The 18,560-nt window shown below is 44.9% G+C and overlaps 1 protein-coding gene across 1 annotated transcript in view; it reads left to right on the plus strand.

The window, feature by feature from the left end:
* Nucleotides 1-18,230, plus strand: part of LOC106590524 (TRAF2 and NCK-interacting protein kinase-like) — a 68,564-nt gene extending 50,334 nt beyond the window's left edge. The window contains exons 25-33 of the mRNA XM_082970780.1: nucleotides 2,171-2,285; nucleotides 2,892-3,062; nucleotides 3,145-3,288; nucleotides 3,765-3,899; nucleotides 4,057-4,157; nucleotides 4,303-4,452; nucleotides 4,914-5,073; nucleotides 14,985-15,124; nucleotides 15,248-18,230. Coding sequence (XP_082826906.1) covers nucleotides 2,171-2,285; nucleotides 2,892-3,062; nucleotides 3,145-3,288; nucleotides 3,765-3,899; nucleotides 4,057-4,157; nucleotides 4,303-4,452; nucleotides 4,914-5,073; nucleotides 14,985-15,124; nucleotides 15,248-15,331 — 1,200 coding nt within the window. The 3' untranslated portion in view covers nucleotides 15,332-18,230. The remainder of the gene's footprint in view (nucleotides 1-2,170; nucleotides 2,286-2,891; nucleotides 3,063-3,144; nucleotides 3,289-3,764; nucleotides 3,900-4,056; nucleotides 4,158-4,302; nucleotides 4,453-4,913; nucleotides 5,074-14,984; nucleotides 15,125-15,247) is intronic.
* The last annotated feature ends 330 nt before the right edge of the window (nucleotides 18,231-18,560 follow it).

The following is an 18,560-nucleotide window of genomic DNA, read 5'->3' on the forward strand; positions in this document are numbered from 1 at the left end:
CTGGCTACCTGTTAGATTATACTGAAAACCCTTCCACCTGGCTACCTGTTAGATTATACTGAAAACCCTTCCACCTGGCTACCTGTTAGATTATACTGATAACCCTTCCACCTGGCTACCTGTTAGATTATACTGAAACCCCTTCCACCTGGCTACCTGTTAGATTATACTGAAACCCCTTCCACCTGGCTACCTGTTAGATTATACTGAAAACCCTTCCACCTGGCTACCTGTTAGATTATACTGAAAACCCTTCCACCTGGCTCCCTGTTAGATTATATTGAAACCCCTTCCACCTGGCTACCTGTTAGATTATACTGAAAACCCTTCCACCTGGCTACCTGTTAGATTATACTGAAAACCCTTCCACCTGGCTACCTGTTAGATTATACTGAAACCCTTCCACCTGGCTACCTGTTAGATTATACTGATAACCCTTCCACCTTCCACCTGGCTACCTGTTAGATTATACTGAAACCCCTTCCACCTGGCTACCTGTTAGATTATACTGATAACCCTTCCACCTGGCTACCTGTTAGATTATACTGATAACCCTTCCACCTGGCTACCTGTTAGATTATACTGAAACCCCTTCCACCTGGCTACCTGTTAGATTATACTGAAACCCTTCCACCTGGCTACCTGTTAGATTATACTGAAAACCCTTCCACCTGGCTACCTGTTAGATTATACTGAAACCCCTTCCACCTGGCTACCTGTTAGATTATACTGAACACCCTTCCACCTGGCTACCTGTTAGATTATACTGAAAACCCTTCCACCTGGCTACCTATTAGATTATACTGAAAACCCTTCCACCTGGCTACCTGTTAGATTATACTGAAAACCCTTCCACCTGGCTACCTGTTAGATTATACTGAAACCCCTTCCACCTGGCTACCTGTTAGATTATACTGAAACCCCTTCCACCTGGCTACCTGTTAGATTATACTGAAAACCCTTCCACCTGGCTACCTGTTAGATTATACTGAAAACCCTTCCACCTGGCTACCTGTTAGATTATACTGATAACCCTTCCACCTGGCTACCTGTTAGATTATACTGAAACCCCTTCCACCTGGCTACCTGTTAGATTATACTGAAAACCCTTCCACCTGGCTACCTGTTAGATTATACTGAAACCCCTTCCACCTGGCTACCTGTTAGATTATACTGATATCCCTTCCACCTGGCTACCTGTTAGATTATACTGAAAACCCTTCCACCTGGCTACCTGTTAGATTATACTGAAACCCCTTCCACCTGGCTACCTGTTAGATTATACTGAAAACCCTTCCACCTGGCTACCTGTTAGATTATACTGAAACCCCTTCCACCTGGCTACCTGTTAGATTATACTGAAAACCCTTCCACCTGGCTACCTGTTAGATTATACTGAAAACCCTTCCACCTGGCTACCTGTTAGATTATACTGATAACCCTTCCACCTGGCTACCTGTTAGATTATACTGAAACCCCTTCCACCTGGCTACCTGTTAGATTATACTGAAACCCCTTCCACCTGGCTACCTGTTAGATTATACTGAAACCCCTTCCACCTGGCTACCTGTTAGATTATACTGATATCCCTTCCACCTGGCTACCTGTTAGATTATACTGAAAACCCTTCCACCTGGCTACCTGTTAGATTATACTGAAACCCCTTCCACCTGGCTACCTGTTAGATTATACTGAAAACCCTTCCACCTGGCTACCTGTTAGATTATACTGAAACCCCTTCCACCTGGCTACCTGTTAGATTATACTGAAAACCCTTCCACCTGGCTACCTGTTAGATTATACTGAAAACCCTTCCACCTGGCTCCCTGTTAGATTATACTGAAAACCCTTCCACCTGGCTACCTGTTAGATTATACTGAAAACCCTTCCACCTGGCTACCTGTTAGATTATACTGAAAACCCTTCCACCTGGCTACCTGTTAGATTATACTGAAAACCCTTCCACCTGGCTACCTGTTAGATTATACTGAAAACCCTTCCACCTGGCTACCTGTTAGATTATACTGAAACCCCTTCCACCTGGCTACCTGTTACCTCAAAGGCCAGAAATTGGGGCCTGTAGTTTTTCCTGGTCAGATCACGTGGTCTGGGATACCTCTGAGACCTGATGCTCTGAGGCCCTGATCCCAACCCTCTCTCTGATTGGCAGTACGGCATGGGCAGTGGCAGTGGCTCCAAGTCCTCCTCCTTCACGCCATTCGTTGATCCACGAGTCTACGGAACCTCCCCCACCGATGATGATGATGATGAAAACTCTGCGTCCGGTGAGTCCGTTATCTTTACATTTTAGTAATTTAGCAGACGCTCTTATCCAGAGTGACTAACAGTTAGTTAGTGCATTCATCTTAAAGCTACAGTCCTTCGTTGTTACATCCATTTATTTTTTTTACTTATAAACGAATGATACAATATAGATTCTTGAAGAATATAACTTAGAAATGCCTCATGAGCTTAGTTCAACTGTCATACCTCATCAGAACCCAAAATATACAGCACATTCGTAAAGTATTCGGACCCCTTGACTTTTTCCACATTTTGTTACGTTACAGCCTTATTCTAAAATTGATTCAATAGTCTTTTCCCCTCAATCTACACACAATACCCCATAATGACAAAGCAAAAACTGGCTGTGATGTAACAATGTGGAAAAGGTTTCTCCCATTCTTCACAGTCATAGTAAATCAAATGTTCCTCTATAGAAGTAGCTATCACCAATGGCTTCTTTCATCTTTGCTCAAGCTCCTGTTGCCAGTGAATTGCTTAGGAATCAGTAGGTTGTGCAAATGTTTCTTTATGTTTTAAGGTTGTCCTGTGGTTTTAAGTTTGAAAGGTTATGTGAACGTTATTGTAATGTTACCCTGTGGTTGCAGCCCACTTTGCGAATGAGCTGCTGCTTCAGGAGCAGGCCAGACTGAACGAGGCCAGAAAGATCAGCGTGGTCAACGTGAACCCGACCAACATACGACCTCACAGCGACACGCCTGAAATACGCAAATACAAGAAGCGCTTCAACTCTGAGATACTGTGTGCTGCTCTCTGGGGTAAGACACTTCAACTATACAGTACATATTACACACACGTTGTGCTATTGTGTGTGTTTTAGTATTATTTGTGTGTGTCTAGGTGTGAACCTGCTGGTGGGGACAGAGAACGGCCTGATGTTGCTGGACCGTAGTGGTCAGGGGAAGGTCTATAACCTGATCAACCGCCGACGCTTCCAACAGATGGACGTTCTGGAGGGACTCAATGTCCTAGTTACCATATCAGGTAGGACTGACAGCTACTTAAACACAATCAGACCTTAACAAACGGTTCTGGAGCTCCATCGGAGCCGAGTGTTGTGGTTTTGACTGTCCGGTCTCAAAAGGCAGACTTGTGTTTTCTGAACAACTCGAGGCCTGTAGCAATGCTTTGTTCAGATTGGAAGATCACTCTCCCCTCCCCCTCCCTCTTCTCCCTCTTCTCCTTTCCCCTCTCTCTTCTACTCCCTCCCTCCCCTCTCTCTCTCTCTCTCTCTCTCTCTCCTCCCTCTTCTCCTTTCCCCTCTCTCTTCTACTCCCTCCCCTCTCTCTCTCTCCTCCCTCTTCTCATTTCCCCTCTCTTCTACTCCCTCCCCTCTCTCCCTCTCTCTCTCTCTCTCTCTCTCCTCCTCCCTCCTTCTCCTTTCCCCGTTCTCCTCCTCTCCTCTCCTCTCCTCTCCTCTCCTCTCCTCTCCTCTCCTCTCCCCTCTCTCCCTCCTCCAGGGAAGAAGAATAAGTTGCGTGTGTACTACCTGTCCTGGCTGAGGAACAGGATATTACACAACGACCCCGAGGTGGAGAAGAAGCAGGGCTGGGTCACTGTAGGAGAGCTGGAGGGCTGTGTGCACTACAAAGTTGGTATGTGTGTGTGCACGTCCGGGAGGTGGTGGTGGCTGGGTGAAGTTTAAACCTGTGTGTTGCATTAGCCCATTGAGCTAAAGCCTAGGCATTATCACGGGTTACTAACACAAGTCTCAGTGAGTGATTGACTCTCCTGTGTGTGTGCTGTTTCCAGTGAAGTATGAGAGGATCAAGTTTCTGGTCATTGCTCTGAAGAACTCAGTGGAGATCTTTGCCTGGGCACCCAAACCCTACCACAAGTTCATGGCTTTCAAGGTAACACAGAGTATGATCTCATTTCCTCCACTACCACCTGGGTGATGCCCAGCAGCCATTTTCAAGCAAAATGCTCTCCACACATCAGTGATCACAGTATCTCTTTCTCTATTCCCTGCTGTCTCTCGTTCTGTCTGTCCGTCAGTCGTTCACTGACCTGCAGCACCACCCCCAGCTGGTTGACCTGACGGTGGAGGAGGGTCAGAGGTTAAAGGTTATCTATGGCTCCAGCGTCGGGTTCCATGTCATTGATGTCGACTCTGGCAACCCTTATGACATCTACATTCCCTCCCACGTAAGAGTGTGAGTGTGTGTGCGCTCAGAGAAGGAAACCTGAACCAGGTAACATCTGATTTCTCCACTCTGGTGGTGAGCCGTTGGTTCCCCTTTGAACTACGACCTCTTAAATGGTAACCGTACCTACTGTGTGGCAGTTCTGGTTTCAGGGCTCAAATACCATGACATTTACCATTTATGTTGTTCAAACCATGACAATGCTATTTTGTTTACATTCTGTGTTACCATGGTGATTGTGTGGCTGTTGGAGTGGGAGATTCCATTGTTGCAGCAGTTTCTCCTCACACAGGGGGGTGGGGAGCTGGCCACGAGACAGGGAGGGAGGGAGGGAAAGAAGAGAGAGAGATTTAGAGAAATACGGGAAAGAAAGAGGTAGAGGAGTTGCGGGGGTCGAGCTCTGTGCCCGCCAGGCTGACGCCACCCCCCCCTCCACTGTGTGGTATCTATCGCCCCCGGCAGATTCAGAGTCAGGTGACGCCCCATGCCATCGTGGTGCTGCCGCGGACCGATGGGATGGAGATGCTGCTGTGTTACGAGGACGAGGGCGTCTACGTCAACACCTACGGACGCATCACTAAAGACGTGGTGCTGCAGTGGGGAGAGATGCCTACGTCTGTTGGTAGGTCTCTCACACACTCTCACTGCCCCCCTCACACACACTTCTATGCCTCTCACTGATTCACATAACTCTTGTTCTCCACCGTTTACATTCTCACACACACTATCCCTCACTATCCCTCACTACCCCCACTATTCCGCACTACTCCTCACAACACCCCCCCCCAAACTTCTCGATAAAAATAAATACAATTCTCTAAATAAGCTTTTATGCACAATTAACAATGTCAAAACACTGCATGTAAAATTAGACCTGGACTAAACCATAAGACCTGGACTAAACCGTAAGACCTGGACTAAACCGTAAGACCTGGACTAAACCGTAAGACCTGGACTAAACCGTAAGACCTGGACTAAACCGTAAGACCTGGACTAAACTGTAAGACCTGGACTAAACCGTAAGACCTGGACTTATCAAAATAGTTCACCCTGCTTTTTTCTGTCTATGAAAATGCTAATTCTTTTGACAAATTTCATCACAATCATGCACATACACTAATAATTAACATTATGTAGCAGGCCTTTTAGAAAATTGAACACAGGTCTCATAAACAATCTCTCAAGCGCTAACCCACGTGATAGTGAGTAGCCAGCTAATCTTTTATATGCTAACAAGGTAGAACAGTTGGACTATTATATATACACCCTCCTGTCCATCTCCTTCTGTCTGAACAACCACCTGTTCACTTTAACATACTGAAATCAAGTAGCCTACCTGGATAAGGAGATGCTTATTTCTCAGAACAAGTTGCCAATTCCTGATATAAATGTGTGTTTTTGTGTTCATTGCGCATTTATAAAACTACACAGCTAGCCCGTGACAGTCTGTGGCTATAATGCTGCTAGCAGTACCGTAGCGCCGCGCGCGACAAACTGAGCATTAACTTTCCACAATCATGTTCATTGACACTCAAGTTAGCAGTGTCTGCTCTGTTCAACATTTTGGGAGTTGAGACTTTAAAAGGGTATTGTAAGAAAGTTTAAGTTCTCGTCTATTACAGTAAAATAATGTCTCCAAGCGTTTTGATGTCCATATGACCGATTTCCGTTGGACCAAACCTCAAATGCAAATCGTGAGTTTAAACTGCTTGTTCTCAGAGAGGAAGAAGTCATCTTTCATTGTTATTTTGTGAGTGACAGGGGGAGGATCTTGGTGTGTGAGTGGAAGGAGCACAGTGCACAGAAGGAGCACAGTGCACAGAAGGAGCACAGTGCACAGAAGGAGCACAGTGCACAGAAGGAGCACAGTGCACAGAAGGCGCGAAGGAGACGATACCAAAAATACATAGAACGGTCATAAAAACTAAGAACAATAAAACCTTGATTCTTGTGACTCCGACCCCTGCTCCTCCCGCCCGACTCCGACCACTGCTCCTCCCGCCCGACTCCGACCACTGCTCCTCCCGCCCGACTCCGACCACTGCTCCTCCCGCCCGACTCCGACCACTGCTCCTCCCGCCCGACTCCGACCACTGCTCCTCCCGCCCGACTCTGACCCCTGCTCCTCCCGCCCGACTCCGACCCCTGCTCCTCCCGCCCGACTCCGACCCCTGCTCCTCCCGCCCGACTCCGACCCCTGCTCCTCCCGCCCGACTCCGACCACTGCTCCTCCCACCCGACTCCGAACACTGCTCCTCCCGCCCGACTCCGACCCCTGCTCCTCCCGCCCGACTCCGACCCCTGCTCCTCCCACCCGACTCCGACCCCCCTTCCACATGCTATACAGTTGAAGTCGGAAGTTTACATACACTTAGGTTGGAGTCATTAAAACTCATTTTTCAACAACTTTTTCAACAAGGATATCTCTATCTACCTGTCTCTCTAGGTCTAGGATCTCTCTATCTACCCGTCTCTCTAGGTCTAGGATATCTCTATCTACCCATCTCTCTAGGTCTAGGATCTCTCTATCTACCTGTCTCTCTAGGTCTAGGATCTCTCTATCTACCCGTCTCTCTAGGTCTAGGATATCTCTATCTACCCGTCTCTCTAGGTCTAGGATATCTCTATCTACCTGTCTCTCTAGGTCTAGGATCTCTCTATCTACCCGTCTCTCTAGGTCTAGGATATCTCTATCTACCCGTCTCTCTAGGTCTAGGATATCTCTATCTACCCGTCTCTCTAGGTCTAGGATATCTATATCTACCCGTCTCTCTAGGTCTAGGATATCTCTATCTACCCGTCTCTCTAGGTCTAGGATATCTCTATCTACCTGTCTCTCTAGGTCTAGGATCTCTCTATCTACCCGTCTCTCTAGGTCTAGGATATCTCTATCTACCCGTCTCTCTAGGTCTAGGATATCTCTATCTACCCGTCTCTCTAGGTCTAGGATATCTCTATCTACCTGTCTCTCTAGGTCTAGGATCTCTCTATCTACCCGTCTCTCTAGGTCTAGGATATCTCTATCTACCCATCTCTCTAGGTCTAGGATCTCTCTATCTACCTATCTCTCTAGGTCTAGGATATCTCTATCTACCCGTCTCTCTAGGTCTAGGATATCTCTATCTACCCGTCTCTCTAGGTCTAGGATATCTCTATCTACCTGTCTCTCTAGGTCTAGGATCTCTCTATCTACCCGTCTCTCTAGGTCTAGGATATCTCTATCTACCCATCTCTCTAGGTCTAGGATCTCTCTATCTACCCGTCTCTCTAGGTCTAGGATATCTCTATCTACCTGTCTCTCTAGGTCTAGGATCTCTCTATCTACCCGTCTCTCTAGGTCTAGGATATCTCTATCTACCTATCTCTCTAGGTCTAGGATATCTCTATCTACCCGTCTCTCTAGGTCTAGGATATCTCTATCTACCCGTCTCTCTAGGTCTAGGATATCTCTATCTACCTGTCTCTCTTGGTCTAGGATATCTCTATCTACCCGTCTCTCTAGGTCTAGGATATCTCTATCTACCTGTCTCTCTAGGTCTAGGATATCTCTATCTACCCGTCTCTCTAGGTCTAGGATATACAGTGTATTCGGAAAGTAGTCAGACCCCTTCCTTTTTTCCCACATTTTGTTAATTTACAGCCTTATTCTAAAATGGATTAAATTAATTTTAATTGCCATCAATCTATACACACTATCTAATAATGACGAAGCGAAAATGGGAAATTATTTTGTTGCGATTTTATTTAAAATAAATACGTTTTCAGACCTTTTGCTATGAGATTCGAAATGGAGCTCAGGTGCATTCTGTTTCCATTGATCATCCTTGAGATGTTTCTACAACTTGGAGTCCACCAGTGGTAAATTCAGTTGATTGGACATGATTTAGAAAGGCACACACCTGTCTATACAATATCCCACAGTTGACAGTGCATATCAGAGCAAAAACCAAGCCATGAGGTCAAAAGAATTGTCCGTAGGCAGGATTGTGTCGAGGCACAGATCTGGGGAAGGGTACCAAAAAATGTCTGCAGCATTGAAGGTCCCCAAGAACACAGTGGCCTCCATCTTTCTTAAATGGAAGAAGTTTGGAACCACCTAGACTCTTCCTAGAGCTGGCCGCCCGGCCAAACTGAGCAAGCGGGGGAGAAGGGCCTTGGTCAAGGAGGTGACCAAGAACCTGATAGTCACTCCGACAGAGCTTCAGAGTTTGTCTGTGGAGAAAGAGAACCTTCCAGAAGGACAACCATCTCTGCAGCACTCCACCAATCAGGCCTTAATGGTGGCCAGCCGGAAGCCACACCTCAGTAAAAGGCACATGACAGCCCACTTGGAGTTTTCCAAAAGGCACCTAAAGGACTCTGACCATCAGAAACAAGATTCTCTGGTCTGATGAAACTAAGTCTGAATGCCAAGCTTCACGTCTGGAGGAAACCTAGCACCATCCCTAAGGTGAAGCATGGTGACGGCAGCAACATGCTGTGGGGATGTTTTTTAGCGGCATGGACTGGGAGACTAGTCAGATCGAGGGAAAGATGAACGGAGCAAAAACCTGCTCCAGAGCACCCAGGACCTCAAACTGGGGCCAAGGTTCACCTTCCAACAGGACAACAACCCTAAGCCCACAGCCAAGACAATGCAGGAGTGGCTTCAGGACAAATCTCTGAATTTCCTTGAGTGGTCCAACCAGAACCCGGACTTGAACCCGATCAAACATCTCTGGAGAGACCTGAAAATAGCTGTGCAGCGACGCTCCCCATCCAACCTGACAGAGCTTGAGAGGATCTGCAGAGAAGAATGGGAGAAACTCCCCAAATATAAAGTACTGAGTAAAGGGTCAGAATACTTTTGTAAATGTAATAGTTTACTTATTTTTTTAATACATTTGCAAAAAATCTAATAACCTGTTTTTGCTTTGTCATTATGGGGTATTGTGTGTAGATTGAGGGAGGGGAAAAAACTATTTAATCAGTTTTAGAATAATGCTGTAACGTAACTAAGTGGAAGAAGTCAAGGTGTAAGAATGCACCGTCTACCTACCTCTCTCGCTAGGATGTACAGTACCAGTCAAAAGTTTGGACACCAGCTCATTCAAGGGTTTTTCTTTATTTTTACTATTTTCTACATTGTAGAATAATAGTGAAAACATCACAACTATGAAATAACACATATGGAATCATGTAGTGACCAAAACGTGTTAAACAAATCAAAATCTATTTTATATTTGAGATTCTTCAAATAGCCACCCTTTGTCTTGATGACAGCTTTGGACACTCTTGGCATTGTCTAACCAGCTTCATGAGGAATGCTTTTCCAACAGTCTTGAAGGAGTTCCTACATATGCTGAGCACTTTTTGGCTGCTTTTCCTTCACTCTGCGGTCCAACTCATTCCAAACCATCTCAATTAGGTTGAGGTCAGGTGATTGTGGAGGCCGGGTCATCTGATGCAGCACCATCACTCTCCTTCTTGGTCAAATAGCCCTTTCACAGACTGGAGGTATGTTTTGGGTCATTGTCCTTTTGAAAAACAAATGATAGTCCCACTAAGCGCAAACCAGATGGGATGGCGTATCGCTGCAGAATACTGTGGTAGCCATGCTGGTTAAGTTTGCCTTAAATAAATCACCGACAGTGTCACCAGCAAAGCAATATCATACCACCTCCTCCATGCTTCACAGTGGGAACCAAACATGTAGAGATCATCCATTCACCTACTCTGCGTCTCATAAAGACAGAACGGTTGGAACCAAAAATCAAAAATTTGGACTCATCAGAGCAAAGAACAGATTTCCACTGGTCTAATGTCCATTGCTCGTGTTTCTTGGCCCAAGCAAGTCTCTTTTTATTGGTGTCCTTTAGTAGTGATTTCTTTGCAGCAATTCGACCATGAAGGCCTGATTCACGCAGTCTCCTCTGAACAGTTGATGCTGAGATGTCTGTTACTTGAACTCTGTGACTAATTTATTTGGGCTGCAATCTGAGGTGCAGTTAACTCTAATGAACTTATCCTCTGCAGCAGAGTTAACTCTGGGTCTTCCTTTCCTGTGGTGGTCCTCATGAGAGCCAGTTTCATCATAGCGCTTGATGGTTTTTGTGACGGCACTTGAGAAACTTTCAAAGTTCTTTACATTTTCCGGATTGACTGACCTTCATGTCTTAAAGTAATGATGGACTGGCGTTTCTCTTTGTTTATTTGAGATGTTCTTGTCATAATATGGACTTGGTCTTTTACCAAATAGGGCTATCTTCTGTATACCAACCCTACCTTGTCACAACACAACTGATTGGCTCAAATGCATTAAGAAGGAAAGAAATTCCACAAATTAACTTTTAACAAGGCACACCTGTTAATTGAAATGCATTCCAGGTGACTACGTCATGAAGCTGGTTGAGAGAATGCCAAGCGTGTGCAAAGCTGTCATCAAGGTAAAGGGGGGCTACGTTGAAGAATCTCATAAAATATATTTTGATTTGTTTAACACTTTTTTGGTTACTACATGATTCCATATGGGTTATTTCATAGTGTTGATGCCTTCACTATAATTCTACAATGTAGAAACTAGTAAAAATAAAGAAAAACCCTTGAATTAGTAGGTGTGTCCAAACTTTTGGCTGGTACTGTATCTATCTACCTCTCTGTAGGTCTAGGATATAGCTACCCGTCTCTGTAGGTCTAAGAGACACTATATATACAAAAGTGTATGGACACACCTTCAAATTAGTGGATTTGGCTATTTCAGCCACACCCGTTGCTGACAGGTGTATAAAATCGAGCACACAGCCATGCAATCTACATTGACAAACCTTGGCAGTAGAATGGCCTTACTGAAGAGCTCAGTGACTTTCAACATAGCACTGACATTGGATGCCACCTTTCCAAGAAGTCAGTTCGTCAAATGTCTGCCTTGCTAGAGCTGCCCCGATCAACTGTAACTGCTGTTATTGTGAAGTGGAAATGTCTGTGCGCAACAATGGCTCAGCCCCGAGCGTGACTGGCGAGTGATGAAATAAAAATGGTCTGTCCTCGGTTGCAGCACTCACTACCGAGTTCCAAACTATCTCTGGAAGTAACGTCAGAACAATAACTGTTCGTCGAGAGCTTCATGAAATGGGCTTCCATGGCCGAGCATCCACACACAAGCCTAAGATCACCATGCGCAATGCCAAGTGTCGGCTGGAGTGGTGTAGAGCTTGCCGCCATTTGACTCTGGAGCAGTGGAAACGTGTTTTCAGGAGTGATAAATCACGCTTCACTACCTTGCAGTCCGACAGACAAATCTGGGTTTGGCGGATGCCAGGAGACGCTACCTGCCCCAATGCATAGTGCCAACTGTAAAGTTTGGTGGAGGAGGAAAATGGTGTGGGGCTGTTTTTCATGGTTCTGGCTAGGCAGTGAAGGGAAATCTTAACACTACAGCATACAATGACATTCTAGACAATTCTGTGCTTCCAACTTTGTGGCAACAGTTTGGGGAAGGCCCTTTCCTGTTTCAGCATGACAATGCCCCATTCACAAAGCGAGGTCCATATAGAAATGCTTTGTTGAGATCGGTGTAGAATAACTAGTCTGGCCTGCACAGAGCCCTGACCTCAACCCCATCAAACACCTTTGGGATGAATTGAAACGCTGACTGCGAGCCAGGCCTAATCGCCCAACATCAGTGCCTGACCTCACTGATGCTCTTGTAGCTGAATGGAAGCAATGTTCCAACATCTAGTGGAAAGCCTTCCCAGAAGAGTGGAGGCTGTTATAGCAGCAAAGGGGGGACCAACTCCATATTAATGCCCATGATTTTGGAATGAGGTGTCCACATTCAGTAAATTACCAAAAGTATGTCTACATGTCTCTATAGGTCTTGGATATACAGTGGCAAGAAAAAGTATGTGAACCCTTGGAATTACCTGGATTTTTGCATACACTGGTCATAAAATTTGATCTGATCTTCATCTAAGTCACAACAATAGACAAACAGTGTGCTTAAACTAATAATACAAAAAGTATTGTATTTTTCTTGTCTATATTGATTACAACATTTAAACATTCACAGTGTAGGTTGGAAAAAGTATGTGACCCCATAGGCTAATGGATTCTCCAAAAGCTAATTGGAGTCAGGAGTCAGCTAACCTGGAGTCTAATCAATGAGATGAGATTGGAGATGTTGGTTAGAGCTGTCCTGCCCTATAAAAAAACACTCACAAAATATGAGTTTGCTATTCACAAGAAGCATTGCCTGATGTGAACCATGCCTCGAACAAAAGAGATCTCAGAAGACCTAAAATGTAGAATTGTTGACTTGCATGAAGCTGGAAAGGGTTACAAAAGTATTTCTAAATGCCTTGATGTTTATCAGTCCAAATTGTCTATAAATGGAGAAAATTCAGCACTGTTGCTACTCTCCCTAGGAGTGCCCGTCCTGCAAAGATGACTGCAAGAGCACAGCGCAGAATGCTCAATGAGGTTAAGAAGAATCCTAGAGTGTCAGCTAAAGACTTACAGAAATCTCTGGAACATGCTAACATCTCTGTTGACGAGTCTACGATTTGTAAAACACTAAACAAGAATGGTGTTCATGGGAAGACACCACGGAAGAAGCAACTGCTGCCCAAAAAACAACATTTCTGCACGTCTGAAGTTTGCAAAAGTGCACCTGGATGTTGGCAAAATATTCTGTGGACAGATGACACTACAGTTGAGTTGTTTGGAAGGAATACACAACACTATGTGTGGAGAAAAAATCCACAGCACACCAACATCAAAACCTCATCCCAACTGTAAAGTATGGTGGAGGGAGCATCATGGTTAGGGGCTGCCACAGGGCCTGGACAGCTTGCTATCATCGACGGAAAAATTAATTCCCAAATTTATCAAGACATTTTGCAGAAGAATGTTAGGCTGTCTGTCCTCCAATTGAAGCTCAACAGAAGTTGGGTGATGCAACAGGACAACGACCCAAAACACAGAAGTAAATCAACAACAGAATGGCTTCAACAGAAGAAAATACGCTTTCTGGAGTGGCCCAGTCAGAGTCCTGACCTCAACCCGATTGAGATGCTGTGGTATGACCTCAAGAGAGCAGTTCACACCAGACATCCTAAGAATATTGCTGAACTGAAACAGTTTTGTAAAGAGGAATGGTCCAAAATTCCTCCTGACCGTTGTGCAGATCTGATCCGCAACTACAGAAAATGTTTGGTTGAGGTTATTGCTGCCAGAGGGTCAACCAGTTATTAAATCCAAGGGTTCTCATACTTTTTCCACCCTGCACTGTGAATGTTTACATGGTGTGTTCAATAAAGACATGAAAACTTATAATTGTCTGTGTGTTATTAGTTTAAACAGACTGTGTTTGTATATTGTTGTGAGTTAGATGATCAGATCAAATGTTATGACCAATTTATGCAGAAATCCAGGTACTTTCAAAGGGTTCACATACTTTTTCTTGCCACTGTATATACCTCTCTTTAGGATGGTGACACTTCCTGTTTGTCTTTATGTACATACATCAAATACTTTCAAGTACTTGAGCTGTGCTTGATTAAGTTACCTCTGTGCCATGGAATAGTACCAAAAGTGTACGGTCCAAGATAAATCAAGCACCCTAAAGTATTTGGCCCAGGTCTATTAACGACGCCCATCACATCTAATTACAAAGCTCAGGGTTAGGTTTAGTTAGTGATGGGGAAACCAGTATCCTATTGTTTTAATGTCCGGTCAAGCTTCAGTTTGTCTTGTCTGTCTGATTGACTGTTTTCATTTGGCTCATTCTGTCTCTGTTTGAAACACTGTGGGTTTGTGTTGTTGTGTTTTGAGACTGTACTCAGTCCTAGGAGCTTCTACCCCTGAGTTTATATCTCCTTCCTTTAAAAGGCCTCTCAACCTCGGCCCCAACACACAAATACTATATAAACATATACAGCCCCAAGCCACCATGACCAATACAAACCAGTACATACACACACACACACACACACATACACAGAGACAGGACCACACCGACACACACACACTCACTCCAGTCCGTTGGCCAGCCCACTTCCTGAGTACACAGGACCAGGATGACAGAACTGGGAGGTACATTCACCCAACTATCCTTATGATGCTACTGCTGTAACCATCCTCATAGTCATCAGTCACCTGCACAATCCCTGCTACAGTATTACCACCCAGGGGCAGGGTTACCATCCTGTAGAACCACCAAACCAGAGTCATCACAGTCAGTAGACTCTCAGATGGCCGTTTCTCCTAGTAGCTCTCTGCGGTTCACTTTGACTCTCCCCCCCATAACTCTGGGGATCTCTCCTACTAGCGTTGTCCCCTGGGTCCGTATGAAACTGCCCCCTCCCCCTCCCCCCTCAGGGTGGATAGCTCAGGTGTTTGACTTTTTATCCGCCGTTCAGATTTAGAAACAGAAACTGCTGCAATGATTTCCTCCCGGAGGCGTGGCCTAGGGGTGTGATCTGTGATTGGGTGACTGGTTTGAGTGAGTGCTCTCCTGTCCAATCCCCTGTCTGTGTGTCCCTGTTCTTCCCCCAGCCTACATCCACTCCAACCAGATCATGGGCTGGGGAGAGAAGGCCATTGAGATCCGCTCCGTGGAGACGGGACACCTCGATGGAGTTTTCATGCACAAGCGAGCTCAGCGACTGAAGTTCCTGTCGGAGAGGAACGACAAGGTGTGTGTAAGCACAAACACATGTATACAAGCTAAGAGCACACACACAAGCTGCAAGAAATCCTAAAAATATAAGCCAACATACATGCTAACCTTCCTCATTATGCTGTGTGCTTGTCTGCAGGTGTTTTTCGCCTCTGTGCGTTCCGGCGGCAGCAGCCAAGTCTTCTTCATGACCCTGAACCGGAGCTCTATGATGAACTGGTAACCCTGGCAACCCCTCCTCCTTACTTCTTCCCTCCATACTGTACATACCTAACCAGAGGTCAGGGTGGAGGGATGAAGACAGAGAACTGAGACAGACGAGTGAACACAGAGCGGCTGGCGGCTCAGCAGAGACGGGAGAGAAACAGTCTCCCATCCAACTCCCATCCAGGCAGACATCTGCAGTAGCAACCTACAACCACAAGAGGAGCCAGAGAGGACAGCAACTGTCCAGATCACGCTCAGACAACACTCTTTCTCTCTGTTGTCTTAGTTTCTCTCAGGCTCTGTCCGAGATGGCCCCCTATTTCCTACATAGTGCAATACTTTTGGTCAGAGTAGGCATTTTGGACATAGCCTCAGTGTTTATCCCAGGTGTTTTTGTTTTGGGAGGTAGTGACAGGATGTGCTCGTGTAGTCTCCCTAATGGGGTCAGGGGTCAGCGACCAAGGGTATTGTCATGACCCCTGACCTTTGTGTATATCTGGTAGGGGTGAGTGTAGATTCCTGACTGCTGGAGCAGTTTAAAAAATATCAATATTGTCACCAATGGTCACCAAAAAAATGATACTCTTGGCATAGATGCCATTCTTGTTCTAGTTCACCTGTGCTCCCCACTTTCTCTGCGAATGTTCTATTTGACAGTCAATCTATTTGCCGTATTTCTATCGTTACACATTTGTAAATGCCATATTCTATGATCTGAAACAGACCTGCTTTCCTATCGGACACTCTTCCACTGAGACAGAACAACAGAGGACAGACAAAAGAAAGACAAAGGATGATGAGAGACCGAGAGCAGTCTGAGTTTTAGTTTATCTTCCTCTTGAATTTCAGCCTGTTTTGGTGGGAGTTTTGGCCTTCCATGGTGACATCACTATTTTTGTAAATTAGTTAGACCAATAAGAAAGAGTTCCAATCCTTTCTGCCAATAGCAGCTAATTTTATGTTTCCCCCTCACCACTCAAACCACTCCCAAACAGTGCTAGAAAATTCTTGCTTAAGAAATGTTTCTTTTTTTACCATTTTAATAGAAAACAATCAGTAAGGTACTTAATTGTTACCCAGAAATGATTTGATATGGAGATAAAAATGGCTGCATTGGACAGACGTATGGGTTGGTTAATGGTCAGACTTCTTCCTACATGCCACCTCTTTTCTCCAGCTCTTCCCCTGTCTCCTTTGGTTCACCTGGTTCTGTACATGGTGCGTAGTGACACATCTCTCCCTGTCTCTGTTGGTTCACCTGCTTCTGTACATGTGCATAGTGACACCTATACTACTTGTCATCATCAATCCTGACTTCTAAACTAAGGCAATACACAGGTCTAACTGGAGAGATGCGTGGTTGGAACGATTAACTTTCCAAAATGAGACCCACCATGTTAGCGTCAGTCAGGACCTTACACTGGGGTTGTTTAAATGTACTCAAACTAGCTTTAGACGGCCAGGTAGAATGACCACACTATGAATCTCCACCATTAAGTTGAATCACATGTAGTCTTCTAGGATACAGTGTCTGGCTCTGTAACATAAGATCTGCCAAGGTAGTTGGTGAAAGTGGAGGAGGGTGTCTGTGTGTACTGAACCAATGATGATGATTGACTACTGATGTGGCGTTGTATGTAACACAGGGTAATAGGCATGAGCCTACTCCATCCACTAATCGCTCACCTCTTCAGTCGTCATAGATCTGAAAGGACTGGATAAATATGTGTGACCGACTGGTGTATGAACCTGGGTTGGCAGCCATCTTGCTTTTTCATATCTAGTCCTGTCAGATCTGTGAACACTGCAGGAGTATAGGTTAGAGAGAAGGGGGTTGATTCCAAGAAACCGTAGGAGAAATATGATTAAGCATTTCATTATATCTGACTGATCGTTTAGAAAAAGACAGCCATCATGTTCATACTATAAGGCTTTCTACAGAATAGAGAAAATGGTTTAAGGGATTTGTAAAATGTTTTTATCGTGGTATAATTTGTATTTACATTTTTTGTAAGTATCAGAGTATGTGTGTGCATATGAGACTTGTCTTCCCTGCTAACAGTACAGGATTAAACTCTGCCACTGTTAAGACCGTCAGAGCGTTGAGTGACTGAGTGTGTGCTTTCATCTCATCTGAATCACTGGGACCATAACCCCGCCCCCAGACTGATACTCCACTCCACTATGTGATGTTGAAACGTAACTGTCCTTCCTTGTACAGACATGATTACAGAGATGTCCTCTACTGCATTACTTTACTGTCTGGATGTCTTCTTCTGAAATGTAAAATGCACAGCAGCACCATCACACACTGTTGGCCAAGTCATTCCCTCCCTGCCAACTTTGTCTCCCATCTTGAGCTCCCTAACACACACATTATTCTATCAGAGGTGCCGGTACTCAAGCTGTAGCAAATGAGAAGAGCCTGATCTCTGTACCAGTACCGGTCAGCACCAGCCCACTTCAACCACTGGTCTGAGAGCAGTTCTCCAGTGTTCTGTTCTGGTTGTCTGCATGTAAAAGTGTGGAGAGAGCAGATCAGGACTGACTGCAGAAGACCTTCTCACAGCTTCTTTAGACTTTTTTTGGCCTCAAAGCTCACATCACAAATATTTGTTTTTCAATTAGTGAGGAGAATTGTATTAAACATTGATAAGGGAACACAATGTTAGGATGGTATCTGTACACTGGATCCTAGCGTCCTTACAGTGTAGCAATAGAGCTAACGACTGACTTAATGTTCTGACACAGAGGGAGGTAGTGTGTATGGCTGATGAGCATGGATACATGTGATTACTGATGGTGATTAATGTGATTCTGGATGCTTTTTGTTTGACTTTTCAATGTAACCTACTGACACACACACTTCATGTTTCCAAATGACAACATGCATTAAAGATGTGCTGTGTGAATGACTCATTTCTCCTAATTAAATTATTGGGTTGTGAGCCTATATTCCCTCTCATCCAGTGTGCTATCTTCGGCAAACAGGCTCCTTTAGTTCAATATTGGGCTAACGTCCTAACATTACTTGTAGTAGTCCAAGGACCTTACATGTTCTGTTTAGAGGTGAATTGGCTCTGGCAGCCAAAACAGCCAAATACTCTATCTAAATGTGAATCGATTCTCAATTGCGGTACAGTCCTAGAAACATAAAATACTCTACTTTCATATCACATCAGAATTTCACAAATTCTAAAATATACATTTACTGTACACCAGTGGAGGCTGGTGGGAGGAGCTAT

This window comes from Salmo salar, chromosome 29, assembly GCF_965601325.2.
Source record: "Salmo salar chromosome 29, fSalSal1, whole genome shotgun sequence".
Classification (NCBI taxonomy): domain Eukaryota; kingdom Metazoa; phylum Chordata; class Actinopteri; order Salmoniformes; family Salmonidae; genus Salmo; species Salmo salar.